The sequence below is a fragment of the Pleurodeles waltl genome, chromosome 2_2 (genome assembly GCF_031143425.1).
Source record: "Pleurodeles waltl isolate 20211129_DDA chromosome 2_2, aPleWal1.hap1.20221129, whole genome shotgun sequence".
Lineage (NCBI taxonomy): Eukaryota > Metazoa > Chordata > Amphibia > Caudata > Salamandridae > Pleurodeles > Pleurodeles waltl.
The window spans coordinates 873,514,262-873,527,854 of NC_090439.1; the positions used below are offsets into that span (position 1 = coordinate 873,514,262).

General features: G+C 45.2%; 1 protein-coding gene across 3 annotated transcripts in view; it reads left to right on the top strand.

Annotated features, from left to right (window-relative positions):
- The window catches only part of VPS13B (vacuolar protein sorting 13 homolog B), a 2,423,697-nt gene that overhangs the window by 379,274 nt on the left and 2,030,830 nt on the right, over positions 1-13,593 (top strand). For all 3 annotated transcript variants that reach the window (XM_069220546.1, XM_069220545.1, XM_069220547.1), the window contains exons 9-10: positions 2,960-3,055; positions 11,866-11,988. In XM_069220546.1, coding sequence (XP_069076647.1) covers positions 2,960-3,055; positions 11,866-11,988 — 219 coding nt within the window. The remainder of the gene's footprint in view (positions 1-2,959; positions 3,056-11,865; positions 11,989-13,593) is intronic.

Consider the following 13,593-nt stretch of genomic DNA (forward strand, 5'->3'; position numbering starts at 1 on the left):
GTGTCGGGGTGGATCCATTTGAAGATCTTCCACAGGAGACGGAGGGTGTGGAAGCTGGATGAGGAGATGGTGTTAACTTGGCTGGTGATCGATAGAGTGGAGTCCAGGATGATGCCCAGGTTGCGGGCATACTCTGTGCGGGTGGGGGCGTTACCCAGTGCAGTGGGCCACCAGAAGCCGTTCCAGGCAGAAGGGGTGGAGCCTAACACCAGGATTTCTGTCTTGTCCGAGTTGAGCTTGAGGCAGCTTGCCTCCATTCAGGCGGCGACTGCTCTCATCCTGTTGTAGAAATTCCTCTTGGCTTGTGCAGAGTCCCGGGACAGGGAGAGGATCAGTTTGGTGTCGCCAGCATAGGAGACCGTTTAGCTTGTGTTGTCTAGTGATCTTGGCTAGTTGGGCCATGTAGATGTTGAAAAGCATCTGGCTGAGTGAGGATCCTTGGGGCACTCCGCAAAAAGTGTCTTTAGGTGGTATTCTGACCTGTGTTCTTCCAGTGAGGAAGGACCTGATCCAGTTCAGGGCTTTGTCTTTGATGCCGACGTCGTGCAGTCTGTCACAGAGGGTGGAGTGGGAGACGGTGTCAAATGCAGCAGAGAGGCCGAGGAGGATGAGTGCGGCAGTGCCTCCGTGGTGTAGTATGATACATATGTAATCGGTGGCTGCTAAGAGTGCGGTTTCGGTACTGTAGTTGCTTCTGAAACCGGACGGGGAAGAGTACAGGGTATGGTGTGTCTCAAGGATCTGAGTGTGTTGCTGGTTGACGGCCTTCTCCATTACCTTGGCTGGGAAAGGGAGCAAAGAGATGGGTCTGTAGTTCTTCAGCTCTCTAGGGTCGGCTTGGGTTTCTTGAGCAGTGGGCTAATTTTGGCGAGTTTCCAGTCTGAGGGGAATGTGGAGGTCTTGAAGGATAGGTTGATGGTTCGGTAGAGCTTCGGTGCTATGGAGACGTTGGCCAGGTTGAGGATGTGATGAGGGCATGGATCCGAGGGTGCTCCCGAGTAGATGGAGTTCATCAGTCTTTGGGTGTCCTCTATGGTGATGGGGCCCCATGATTTCAGTATCTGGTGGGGTGCAGAGTCCGTGGCATTGAGCGGTGCTGGCGGGCTTTGGTTCCTGAAGCCTTCGTAGATGTCCTGGATCTTACGGTGAAAGAAGGTGGCGAGGTCGTCGCAGAGATCTTGGGAGGGAGGGAGGGATGGATGAGGTGTCAGCCCCGGGGTTTGTGAACTCTTTGACGATGGCGAAGAGCTCTTTGCTTTTGTTAGTGCTGGTGTTGAAAGGCAGCTTTTTTGCCGGTTCTGGTGGGGCGTGGTGACTGCTACTTTGTAGGTTGTGCGGTCTCCAGTGAATTTTCTGAGCGTCCATTTACGAGATCTTTTATGCATAACACAGGGAGGATTCAAGATGGGCTTTCTTCTTCCCATCCTGCCACATTTTGGAGTGCTTGGGATGGTGGCACATGCCCACTTTGACTAGGCGTGGCCATAAAAATCTGTGACTCCTTCAAAGTGGCAGTGGCTATTTGTAGCTTATCTGAACGGTGTCTTTCTTGCCCATGTAGGCACGTTTACGAAGGAGACTTACATCTTATGCCTCATAATAGTCGTCATGCCTGTGCTGAAATCGATATTAAGCTCCTTGTAAATTATTTAATACCTTTCCCCGATTTGTATCTTTCCACAACTTTATCCCAGGATGTTCATTGGTGAATCTTTGCTTAGACCTGCACTGCACAGTAGAGGAAAGGAAAGCTGCAGGAACAGCTGAAATAATCGTGAAATGGCGTGTTTCAGTACAGTTAAACACAAACCCCGACCAATAAATTAAATGTGGGATTCTGAATGCGGTTTATTTCACCCTGGCTAACTGGCGACATCACAACGGAGTGGATATTTATTTATTTGTGTTTTAGTTTCTAAACCCATTTAGAATCGTTTTTTCATTTGAAACTTTGAGGGTAGGATGTATAGATAAATGGGAAAATATGTTATTGAATTTTATTCCAGGTTATTGGGGAGCAAAATGTGTACACTTTTAAAATGAGTCTAGGCTTCGCTATATATATGATTTCTTGATATGTTCTGCTTTTTCCCTTTCTCAAAAATTAATAAATACTTTGGACCCCCGTACATTGTTCCGTTGTGAGCATTCAAACTGCTCCTAGTGGTAGCAGTTGAGGGAGTATTTTCTGTGAGCGTTGGGGTATGTCTTTAGGAATAGTATAATTGAATTACAGGCTTCGTAAAACCCACTATCAACATAAATTCCACCGACCCGGATTACGCATTCGTAAAATGGTCATTCCATGCACCTGAAAACTACTTCTGCGCAGAGTATTTTCTGAATCGGGCCCATTGTTTCCTGCCTCGGTCGATTCCCTTTTACTTTTTGAAATAGTGCATGCTTATGTTAAGGTGCTAAGCGCTTGGCTTCATTGCCTAATAAAAATAAGTAAAAAAATGTGCTTTTCAAATAAACCAGAAAAACAGCCGGGCGAAGCGATTACACTTCATTAACCCTGAACATGATTTTCCATGCAGTTAATTATTTCCTATGCGAAATCCATGTTCTGAACCCCAATTATGGTTTATGTCAAGCATATTAATTTTTAATACAGGATGCAAACTCAGATGCCACACAGGTGCCGCGCAGAGTTGCCCTCTCTGCGCGCAGGGTTGATTTAAAAAGCACACTTTAATGGGAGGCGGTGCAGTCAGTTTGAAGCGGGCCTGTTCCATGCATAAGGTGACCCTGGCATTTCCAGCCACAGGCCTGCCGCTGCTCTAATGTGCATAATGTCTTGCAGCTGCTGGGCTGCACCTGCTTCCGGCTTGAGAACACTCGCCGGCCGCTCCCGAACCTTCATTTGTCTTCATCAATTCTCTGTAGGAATGACAGATTGCTGCTATTTAATGCTAATATTGGCCGCGTTTAAGGTGTTTATCCTGTTGTTTCATAGCTCACCGAGATGCAAGCCGAGAGCAGCTATTACAGCCCGCAGAAAGTCAAATCCAAGGAGGTTATTCGATGGGAACAAGAAGGAACAACTGTTGAGGTAATTCGCTTCCACACTTCGACTTCTTTCTTGGACGCGATCTGGCGAATTGTTGTGTAATAAAAACATGTTCACGCTTTTAGCAGTCTGAAGGAACATGGCTATTGGTTTTTACGTTTTCCGTGCAGTGACCACTTCTTTCAGTTGGGGAAACACATAAAAATGTAATTGCTGGTGTTTTTCTTTTACCTCATTTTGCGCCTAGGGCGAAACTCCTGTAAAGTGTTCTCGGCACAAGTGCCCGGGCTCGTGCTCCGTGCCGCGCGCTGCCAACACCCACCCAGAGAAAGGGCCGCATTCACTGCACGCCTTCCCTCTTAAAACCCAACGAAAACACAGGTGACTGTTGTGGGCGATGGGGGGTGTCCTGGCAGTCAGACGGGACATCTGCACTGCCCACCCACTCACAGAGCCCCTCGGTGAGCATGTATTACTCCAGGAGTCATTGCTCCTTTTGGCGCACACACGCCACACTGAGCACACTTCAGACCGACAAAGTTCACCAACCTTGAATTTAACGAGACTACGCAGAAGCGTGAGTGGCACTCGGGTGGCGTAAGTGCTACGGCCCATGCAGATAGTGGTAATGCGTGGTGGAACATAAGCTATATCTTGTGCTAACGTTTCAGGGTAGTGTTGGGGCCAGATCGTTACGGCACTTAAGCAGCGTTTTACGGTACCTGATTCCCGTTCTCCTCCTCCCAAGACACTGAGCATGAGCCGTGCTGTGTAGTCATCTTTGATGCACACTTGAACGTTTGGGTCCCAACTAAGAACTGCTAAATGAGCGCGGAAGTCCGTGCAGTTTCCTCTTGAACTAATGATAAACAGGCTCTGAGCTATATCTGACTTTTAAATATTTCTGCAACTCCGGGCACTGCTGTGCAGCGGAATACCCCTTTGCTTAAGCGAGGGCGCAGACACTCTTTCCTGTTACTGTCTTCAGACTGCCAGGCCCTTCAGCTCCTCACAGTGGGAAGGCCCAGGTGTACCGCCAACCTCAATGAGCTACGAGGTAAACTATCTATGGCCGGCGACGCTGCTGAGGGATAGGAGCAACCCACCACAAGTTCCATGACGGGCACAGAGAGAGGACCATGACGAACGGAGTGGCAAGGGAAATGCGGGATATTGGGCTAACAGCCTCCACTGGGGAACTCAGACTCTGAAATCCTTTGATTACATGGCCCTCCGTGTCACTCTAAATGGCAAAACACTTTTTTACTTTGGTGTTCATTATGTTGTTACTTTTTTTCTGGAGCTCTTTTTAAGAACAGGGGACTATTAACAGGTGGAGGAGGTTCCTGCTCCGAGAAGCATATTAACAATCAGAATCCTATTTACCTTGGCCTGATGCTTGTACTATTAGCATGCTGTAGCGGTAACAAGACCCATGCCCCGTACCCATGCCAATTCTGGCAGACCTATTTTCTAGTTTGGGGTTCACGTCCTGGTTGTTCTTGTTAGTTCCTTTGATTCTATACTTAACATGAGTGAGCTATTTTTCATATATGGCAAGAAAGGGAGGCAGGAAGATCAATGCAGCGTTACTCTTTTTCTTTGCAGAGGTGTAAGATATTTTTTTTTGGGGGGGGGGGCGAGGAAGGCACACAGGGAGCCATGGCTTAAAGTTGTCGGTTAAAAGTTGTCATGATGTTAAACAACACTTATCTGGAATGTCAAGGGATTGCCCTCCCCAGCCAAATGTCATAAATTGTGGAAGTACCGACTAGATAGCAAGCATGATAGAGTGGTCTTGCAGGAGAAACACCTTAAAAGTAGTGAGGATAACAGGTTGGGCAATACGTTGTACCCCTAGATCTACAAATCTTTGGTCCTCACCAACACAACGGGTAGCCTTTTCACTCCTCCCTCAAATTCCAACCGGTGGGGTATAAAACAGATAAGGAAGGGAGATTGCTGATGTTGAAGGGAAACATAGCTGGACGGATGCGCACAATAGCCTCTATTTATGTCCCTGATACAGTTCAGCCTGCTTTTAATACAATCAAGTCTTACCCTTTTGGGAGAGTTTGCTTAGATTTTATTCATGGGAGAGTTGGAGAGATTATATTCATGGGAGACTTCAGTCTGATTTGGGACGCAACACAAGATAGTACCCATCCTCACTGCCCCTTCACTGGGAACTTTTCTAACACTCGTAAACAAGCGTTTGGTTCCACAGAGCTCATAGACGCTTGAAGGGTCACTCATCCAGAAACTCAAGATTATACCTTCATTTCCCACTCTCATCGCATATATTCCTGTATCGGTTATAACTTTGTGAGCCAATCAATGGAACATTTCATTGTGCACTCTGAGATTCACTCAGTAGCTCTCTCACATCACGCCCCAGAACTCTGATGCTGGAATGGGCTTCCCCAACACCCAAATATTGTAGATGGTTCTTTCCTGCCCCACTAATGAGGGATCACACTTTTCTAGATGAATTGCGTAAAGCTATCAGAGACTTCTTTCACACCAACGGTCTCCAGGATACTAACCTGACCAATACTTGGGACGCCTGTAAGCCTTTTTTAGGGGGAAATGTATTTCACCCCTATCAACTTCAAATAAACAGAAAGCCCAGGATAAGTTGGCAGTGGAAATGGAATTGCAAGTAGCGGAAAGGGCCCACAAGGACAATCCCTCCCTACCATTACAGTGGAAAGGCACTGCTCTAAGTGGGAAGTTGAATGCGATATACACAAATAGGGTGGAGCATACTTTACAACTTCTTAAATTCAGGATATATGAATCAAGGAAATATGGTGGGAGCCCGATTCGCACAACATCCTACAATGAAGCTCAAAAAAGAATACATCAGTCACATTAACCTAGAGAGCGATAAGGCAAACACCTTTAGGGATTTTTATAAACACTTATACACGGTGAGCTATCTGCTGAACGAGAACAAATGCAATACTTATCTGACATAAACCTCCCTCAGGTGGCTGCTGATCAGAATGAGGTCCTGGGTGGTCCGATTGGGGAGGTCGAGGTCCAGGCAATGATTTCTGCCCTAAAACTCCATAAGTCAGCTGGGCCTGATGGCTTCACAACCCAGTTTTATAAAACATTCAGTTCTGAGCTGGTACCCCCACTTGACAGGACGGTTCAACCTTATAGCTCCCTCTTGTAGAGTTACAGACTGGATGAGGGAGGCACTCATCTCGGTCCTTCCAAAAGCAGGGAAAGATCACCATTATTGCACTTCCTACACACCTTTAGCTTTGTTGAATTTGTATGCCAAATTATTTACTAAAATCTTAGCAAGATGATTAGAAGAGTTTTGCCAGACCTCTTTCATCCAGATCAATCCAGGTTTTTCAAACGCATGACAATATGAGGATGGTGAACCACTTGGTCAAAAAGGCAACCAAATAAAAACATACATGAAGTACTGTTGGCATTAGACCCTGAGAAGGCTTTTGACCTATATGTGCGAACAATTTATTAACATGGCCCAGGCTAATTATGCAAACCCGCTTTCATGAGTGCTAGTTAATAAAGTGGGCCCAGACTTCCTCAAAGTGGAGAGGGGCACCTAACGGGTGTCCCCTCTCACCGCTTTTGTTCACCCTTATTATAGAACCTCTTGCTGCAAAAGTGAGGGAGGAGGATGCAGTTCTTGATCTGACCTTTGTGTCAGTAAACCATAAAATCTTGTTATTTGCAGATGATGTTTTTCTAACCCTAACACAGCCCTCAATTTCACTAAAATCTTTTCAACAGTAACTGGCACTTTTTGAGAAGGTTGTGGGCTACTGTATCAACCTTCACCAATCCTTTATCCTGAAAATGACTCTACCTTTCCCTGAGATGGAAGGGATAGTGGGATCCACTCCCTTTCAATGAGCTAAAAAAGATATTACGCACTTGGGAATTTAAATTACTCCAAAAATGACTGACCTCCACATGGCCAGTTTCCCACCACTCCTTCAGCAATTCAAAGCTAATCTGAAAAGATGGACCTCCATGTACATATGCTGGCTGGGCCCTTTTAATTGAATAAAAATGATTGTTTTACCTCCCTTTTTACAACTATTTCAAGAACTTCCGATTGAAATAGACCAGGAGTTTTTCTCAACGCTACGCTTAATGGTGACCCGCTTTATTTAGAAGGATTGCTGAGCCAGAATCCCATATAAATTGCAGCATTTACCTAAAGAGACAGGAGGATTTGATCTTCCCAACTTTCCTTTTCACTATAAGGTGGCACAGCTAAGAGTGATATCCGAATGGTTGGTGAGAGAACCAGATTAGCACTGGCTCCACATGGATCAGGCAGTGATAATCTACTACATATGGGATTTGCTTTGGAAGCCAAAAGTGGACCATCCCCCTAATGCTTATATTAGCACACCTACAATGACATCCCTTAAAACCTGGGACAAGGTGAACTGCTCAGCTTCATGGGCTACATTTCCTTCACCATTCACTGCTGTTCATTTCAACCCGGCCTTTCCTCCTGCACGCTCATCTGGCCCCTTTAACCTCTGGAGGGAAGGAAGGTCCCTTACCATCTCTAATATGTTCCATGGGAAGTTGGGGGGGGGACATTTTTACTTTTGAAAATTGCCAACGAGACCTTGGCCTGCCAAATTCTGAAAGATGATATTATACTCCATTGAAACATTTGGTGCTTCACCCAGAAGTCAAAGCAGCAGCCACTAGAGGTCTCTTCCCCCATCGAGAACTTAAACATCAGAAAGAGGGGAGCTAAGAGCAATATATCTTTCCTCTACTCCTTTTTAATATAAAGTTCCCCCAAAGTTTGCCCACGACACAGATATTTTTCAAATACAATAGGAGACTCGATTCCTTATACGCTGTGGCAGAAATTGTGGAGTGAAATACCTAGGTTTGACCATTCTGTGGGAATGAGAGATGTCTATTACAAACTATTATATGATCTATATCCTACAAAACTTAAAAAAATATATATATCCTAACACGTCTGACCTCTGCTGAAGGGGCTGTGGGCTGCTTGGGGATTTCCATCATATTTAGTAAACTGTCCCAGGATCCACCCCTTCTGGTCTGAAATTCTAGCTCATATCAAAACCATATTCGGATATCCGATTCCCCTCTACGCCACGTTTGTATGCCAAATTTCATTCTTTTGGGCTTGAGAGATGCGCCCCTCAAACATCTAACCTCTGGTGATCGCTCTATCATGTTGTTATGCTTGGGGGCTGCCAAGATGACGTGGCGGCTTCTTGGAAAAAACAAAAGGCTCCCTCGATCACTCAGTGGTATGCCAGGTTGTGGCAGGCCTTAACAATTGAACAAACGGCTGACTTACTTATGGATAGCTATAAAAACTTTGAATATATTTGGGGCCCGATTAACTTCCTGTCCATTTGCCTCCCCCTTATGGCTTGCTCAAACCCTTACTCAGGCCCTTCATCTCTTCCAGATATAATAACACAGGAGAGCCCTCTGTCAGGTTGTGGTTTATAGAGACAATCCTACGTGCCTAGTCTTACACGCCTTCCTGCCATCAAGAGGCTCGGTTACTCTCACTCATAGTTTATGCGTGGTTTGAAGTTTTTGAAGGGTAGAAGGATTTTTGTTGGGCAATTGTTGAGACTCAATGTGATGGAATATCTGAAAAAGGCGCTTTTATTGTATCACTTGTTTATGAGGGAAATGTCATTATAATATGGAAACTGTCTATACCACTAACATTCAGAAGCCATCTTCTGACACCCTTGTTGCACTTTGATTATATTGTATAACTCTGTGCCCTTGGGAAAAACTTAATTAAGAAAGTTTGACAAAAAATCCAGTGCTACAGTTTATCGCATGTGATTTAGGGCACTGCATGCACGATCAGTAGAAGTTGAGCCCTCAGTTATTCTAGTTGTTATTTGTAATATATGGATTTTTTAATATACTCAGGGCTGACTAAATGGGACAAGCCCCCAAAGCACATATAACCAACAATCTTTCACAAGCTGGTGAACAAAACACCTCCCAAAAAGCACAGTTCTTGTTCATTATGTCTGCCAGAAACAGAAACCATGTTCCCTTTCTATAACCGTTGCAGCCCGAACAAGGAACACCCAGTTCTCCCTCAACATTACCATACAGCCATGGCCAAATCTTTAGGAAATTGCAAAAAAGCCTACAAATACTGCATTTTATAGTATATTAAATGCCTAATGAAAGAAGAGAAAGGGGAAATAGCTCTCTGAGCTGCCTCCGGAAAGCGATAGTCTTCATCTGCTCAGACCCTGTTCCTCCTTGTTTCTTCCTGCATTCCTCAATTTCACTTGATCTTCCTGCCACTCTTAATAAGGCCTTGACATGCTCTGGGTCCCAGAAAGCATATTGTTTATAATCACATACTATTTTAGCAAGGGATACTTTCCTTGCCTTTTCCCTGAGTTCCAGGAATGTCTTTTTCACTTCTTCCATTTCTTTCTTCTTCTTCTTCTTCTTCACTGTAACTGTTCTCAACCAGGAATACCAGGATCTGAGATTCATTCTCCTCACCCATGCTCAGAACTTTATTCTAGGCTTATCCCACTGTTAATCCAGCCCATGATCATGGGTTCTCTCTCTTCTCAAGTCTTCAAGTCAGACTTGTAGATCCCAAGACTGGACCCCAACCGTAGTGGTTGAAGTTGTTTGGCACTAATGTCCTGAAGTCCATCCTACTATGTCTCTGTAAAGTTAGCCAAGTACACTCTTACCGCACTTGACTCTAAGGGTAGCAGTGGCAAGCAGTCAGACTTCTCAGAGAGGTAGTATGGTGGTACGAGCTCAGACCTCAACAGTCAGCCAACAAATACAACACGCTATTCTCCAGACCAATTCTTATCTTTCGTTCAAAGAAAGTACTTTAGTTACGCAGTGTTGGACCTTACATCCTTGGCATGGTTTTCCCCCAAGTGTTTGCCTACCAGCCTCCTGTTTTTGCTGACTTTAGGACTCAGCACTCTTTACCACTGCTAACCAATGCTAAAGTGCTTGTGCTCTCTCCTCTCAACATGATAACATTGGCTTATACCCAATTGGCACATTTAGTTTACTTGTACTACATGTATCTAGGGCCTGTAAATTAAATGCTGCTACTGGGCTTTCAGCACTAATTGTGCCACCTACTTAAGTAATCCTTTAAACATGTCTCAGGCCTGCCACTGCAGCCTAAACTGGCAAAATAAGCGATTTGCCAGGCCCAAACATCCCTTCTTATACATACAAGTCACCTCTAGGGTAGGACCTGAACAGGCAAGCAGGCCGACTGCAGTGCATTTGAGAAGTTGGGCATATACTTTTAAGTGTTATATGGTCTGGTAGTGAAAAACTCTAAAATTTATTTTTCACTACTGCAAGGCCTACTTCACCCATAGGATGACCTTGAGGCTCCTGATTGCACTTAATAAGTGATAACTTCTAATTGGGAGCATGTAGACTTGTTAAGTTAAAGAATTGCAATTAAAAGCCCTCTTTAATGATAAAGTCAGAATTTAGGTCATGATTTTGATAATGCCACTTTTAGAAAGTGTATTAATCCCAGACAGTGAGACAAAGGGAAGAGAGGGTTTGGCAGGATGGGCTGCTATGACTTAACGAGGCTGTCAACTACCACTCTTGCACATCACAAATGCTCTGCCTAAGCACACTTACAAAGGCTTTGACACTAGTCTATTTTGACCTAATACAATCTCGGGCCAGAGCAGGGAGACAGACCGTTCTAGACACACCTGGAGGTGGAAATGTCCAGAACCTACTCGTACTTCAAAGTGGGCTCCAGGTATAAATATTGGACCCTTAGACCCAGCTCTTCAATTCACATCTACATCTGTGGAAGTCTCAGAAGAAAGACTGCTATACTCTCTAGGGCTGGCCAAACACACATGCACACAGTGCTCTTTCCAGCCCAGCACTCTGTTGCTGGGCTGGAGAGAGCATGCACAGGGTCCAAGTCTGCCTGGGAGTGTCCTGGCTGGGTTCTTCCAGCCAATCCTAACGCTGCTCTGAGCAGCGTCAGGATTGGTGCAGGGCACGCTGGGAGTCTGTGCGGAGCATGTAAGTTATTTTTTTTTTTAAATTTAATATGCCCCCAGCCCGACCCATTCGGAGTGCAGCGAGCAACGACTGGATTTGCTCATAAAAAGCTGATGTGTCTGCTGTGCAGATTGTAGATCACAACTACGTGTTGTAAAGCACATAAGAAGTCCTCTTCAGTTCTTACATACAGCAGTATGGGGAAGCCTGTTATTATAAACCACCCTCCCTCGAAATGGCTAGTCCTTAAGGATCTGACCCGACCCTCAGCCCTTCTCTCAGACCCCCCCTCACTTCTTCCGTGGCCCACCTTCTTGGGGGCGTCACCCAGGCTGATGGCTTGGGAACTCGTCTGGGCACTCTTGGCCTAGGTTTGGGCCCTGACACTGTTTACCCCATTCCTCAACACGGTGACATGTTTGACCTCACTATCAGCTGTGGCTGCCCTTCCCCGCTCCACATCCTCGGTCGTGAAGATTGTGCTATTGTGAACATGAAATGCAGCTGTATGCATTCTTTCAATCAACCTTTAAATGCCTTTCGAGTATTTTCTCACTGTGTGCACCTCCGTGCTTCTGATTGTTTCTGTATTTTAAATAAATAATTTGCTTTCACTATCAATGTCCAGCATAAACACGATTATTGTTAGACTGTGCCTTTATAGAAAATATATTGTTTTATATACAGTTAGAGCAAACCAATGAATCGCTATTATTATGCATGTAGGTCCCCTGTGTTCTGCCTAATATACGAGATGATTGGTAAACCCATTTCTTTCTCATTCCTAGATTCTCATGATGGGGGAGCCTTTCTTCGATTGCCAGATGGGGTTTGTGGGCTGCCAAGTGATCTGTCTGAAAGGAATCATGGGAGTGAAAGACTTTGAAGAAAACATGAATAGAAGTGATGAAGTAAGCCGCCACGTGCCGCCATGTCCAAAATTGTTTTCTTGTACATGTTTGAAATATACGGAGACAAGTATCTTCCTATCGAGCAGAATGTATGTATGGTAGTTGTAAAATGTGTGTTTTTAATAATATTTGTCCCATCCTGTAAAGGTTGCCCGCTGGTAAAGTCACAAACCAATGGCGCTTAAGGTTTTAGATCCTGGTGTAATTGGGAGTACAGAACCACAATGCCTAAAATGACGTTTCCATTTAGTGTGCTTTTGCTCCCGATTTACACTTCTGTGTAAAAACAGTAGATTGAAGAGAGTGAGTAAATGGGCACAAATAGTTTTTGAGTGCGCACTTCCATCAGCGTAAAACTGGATGTAAGGGAGTGGGCAAAATGGGAGAGAGAACACCCTTTGCCCTTGTCTTTCAGTCCTGACCCATTTTCCCATTACCTACATCTAAATGGCTTTTTAGCCGTGTACAATACTGTGTGCAAAAAAGTGCTTTGAGGTGACAGCATGCTTGTGTAGCCGCATCCATTCTGGGAGCGGACGTGAAAGCCAGTGTTCAGTTTGGACACCTATTCCTGGGTGGTATATCATTTTGATCTGTCCTGGGCAGTATTATCACGCCTTGCTCTTCCACCTTGCTAGGTGATCAGATCCTAAGGATAATGCACTGGAATTAACTAGACACATGGATGAGCATGTTAACATCTGTAGTAGCCCCATTTCTCCTAGTCCGCAGCCCTCTTTCACTAGCCACTTCCTGCAGACATCAGCAAGTTGCTAATGGCCAGTGCAGTAGTGCTGATGACTCTCCACACTAGGAATTGAGGCTCGCAGGGACAGAGAAGGGGCATGGCTCTGTGTGTGACATGCGGGGGGTCACGTGGTCTCATAGACCTCTCCAAAGAGAAATCCAAAGCAGAAGAGAAGAGAAGTTGACCTTTGTTAGAGACACATGGAATACCTGGTAAATACCACAGATGGACCATACCGGCACATTTTCATTGTAAAACTGGTTCCTAGACACAGGGCCACAGTTTGAAGCCGGCAGTTGTAAGAAATGCATAAAATGGTAGTAGTCATCGGAAGAGTTTCGAAGCATAGTTACAACCGTAGGATTTGACAGGTGTGCCAACAGACCCTGAGTCCAGGAGGAAACAGATGCTGTATAATACCAGTAGTGGCAGTGGCGTAACAAAAGCCCCCGCAGTTCCAACGGTGCCCCCTCCACCCCCCCCCATCCCGAGGTCCAAGGGGCCCCCTCAGCAGAACACAGAACTGGTAGGTGGTAGGTCATGAAGGGGGGCCCTCCATGTACTTTTCACCCCTCCCCCTCAAGTTTTGTTACTCCGCTGAGTAGTGGCACAGTGTTTGTTCCATTAAGCCATGGTTGTTAGATTTTGCTTTCATTGCATTTCTTTGTGCTGTTTTGGAGTGAAAGGTTTCCATATGTGCAATAAGGCTGTTCCGTCTTAGCATATCAAGGAGTGAGCTGGTGTAATCGAAGGGTAGAACTGGAACTCCGAGCATGAAACATCAAGACCATGCTAAGCACAAGTGAAGAAAGAATGACTTCACATATGATGTCATGAACAGCTATCAGAAGTAATGG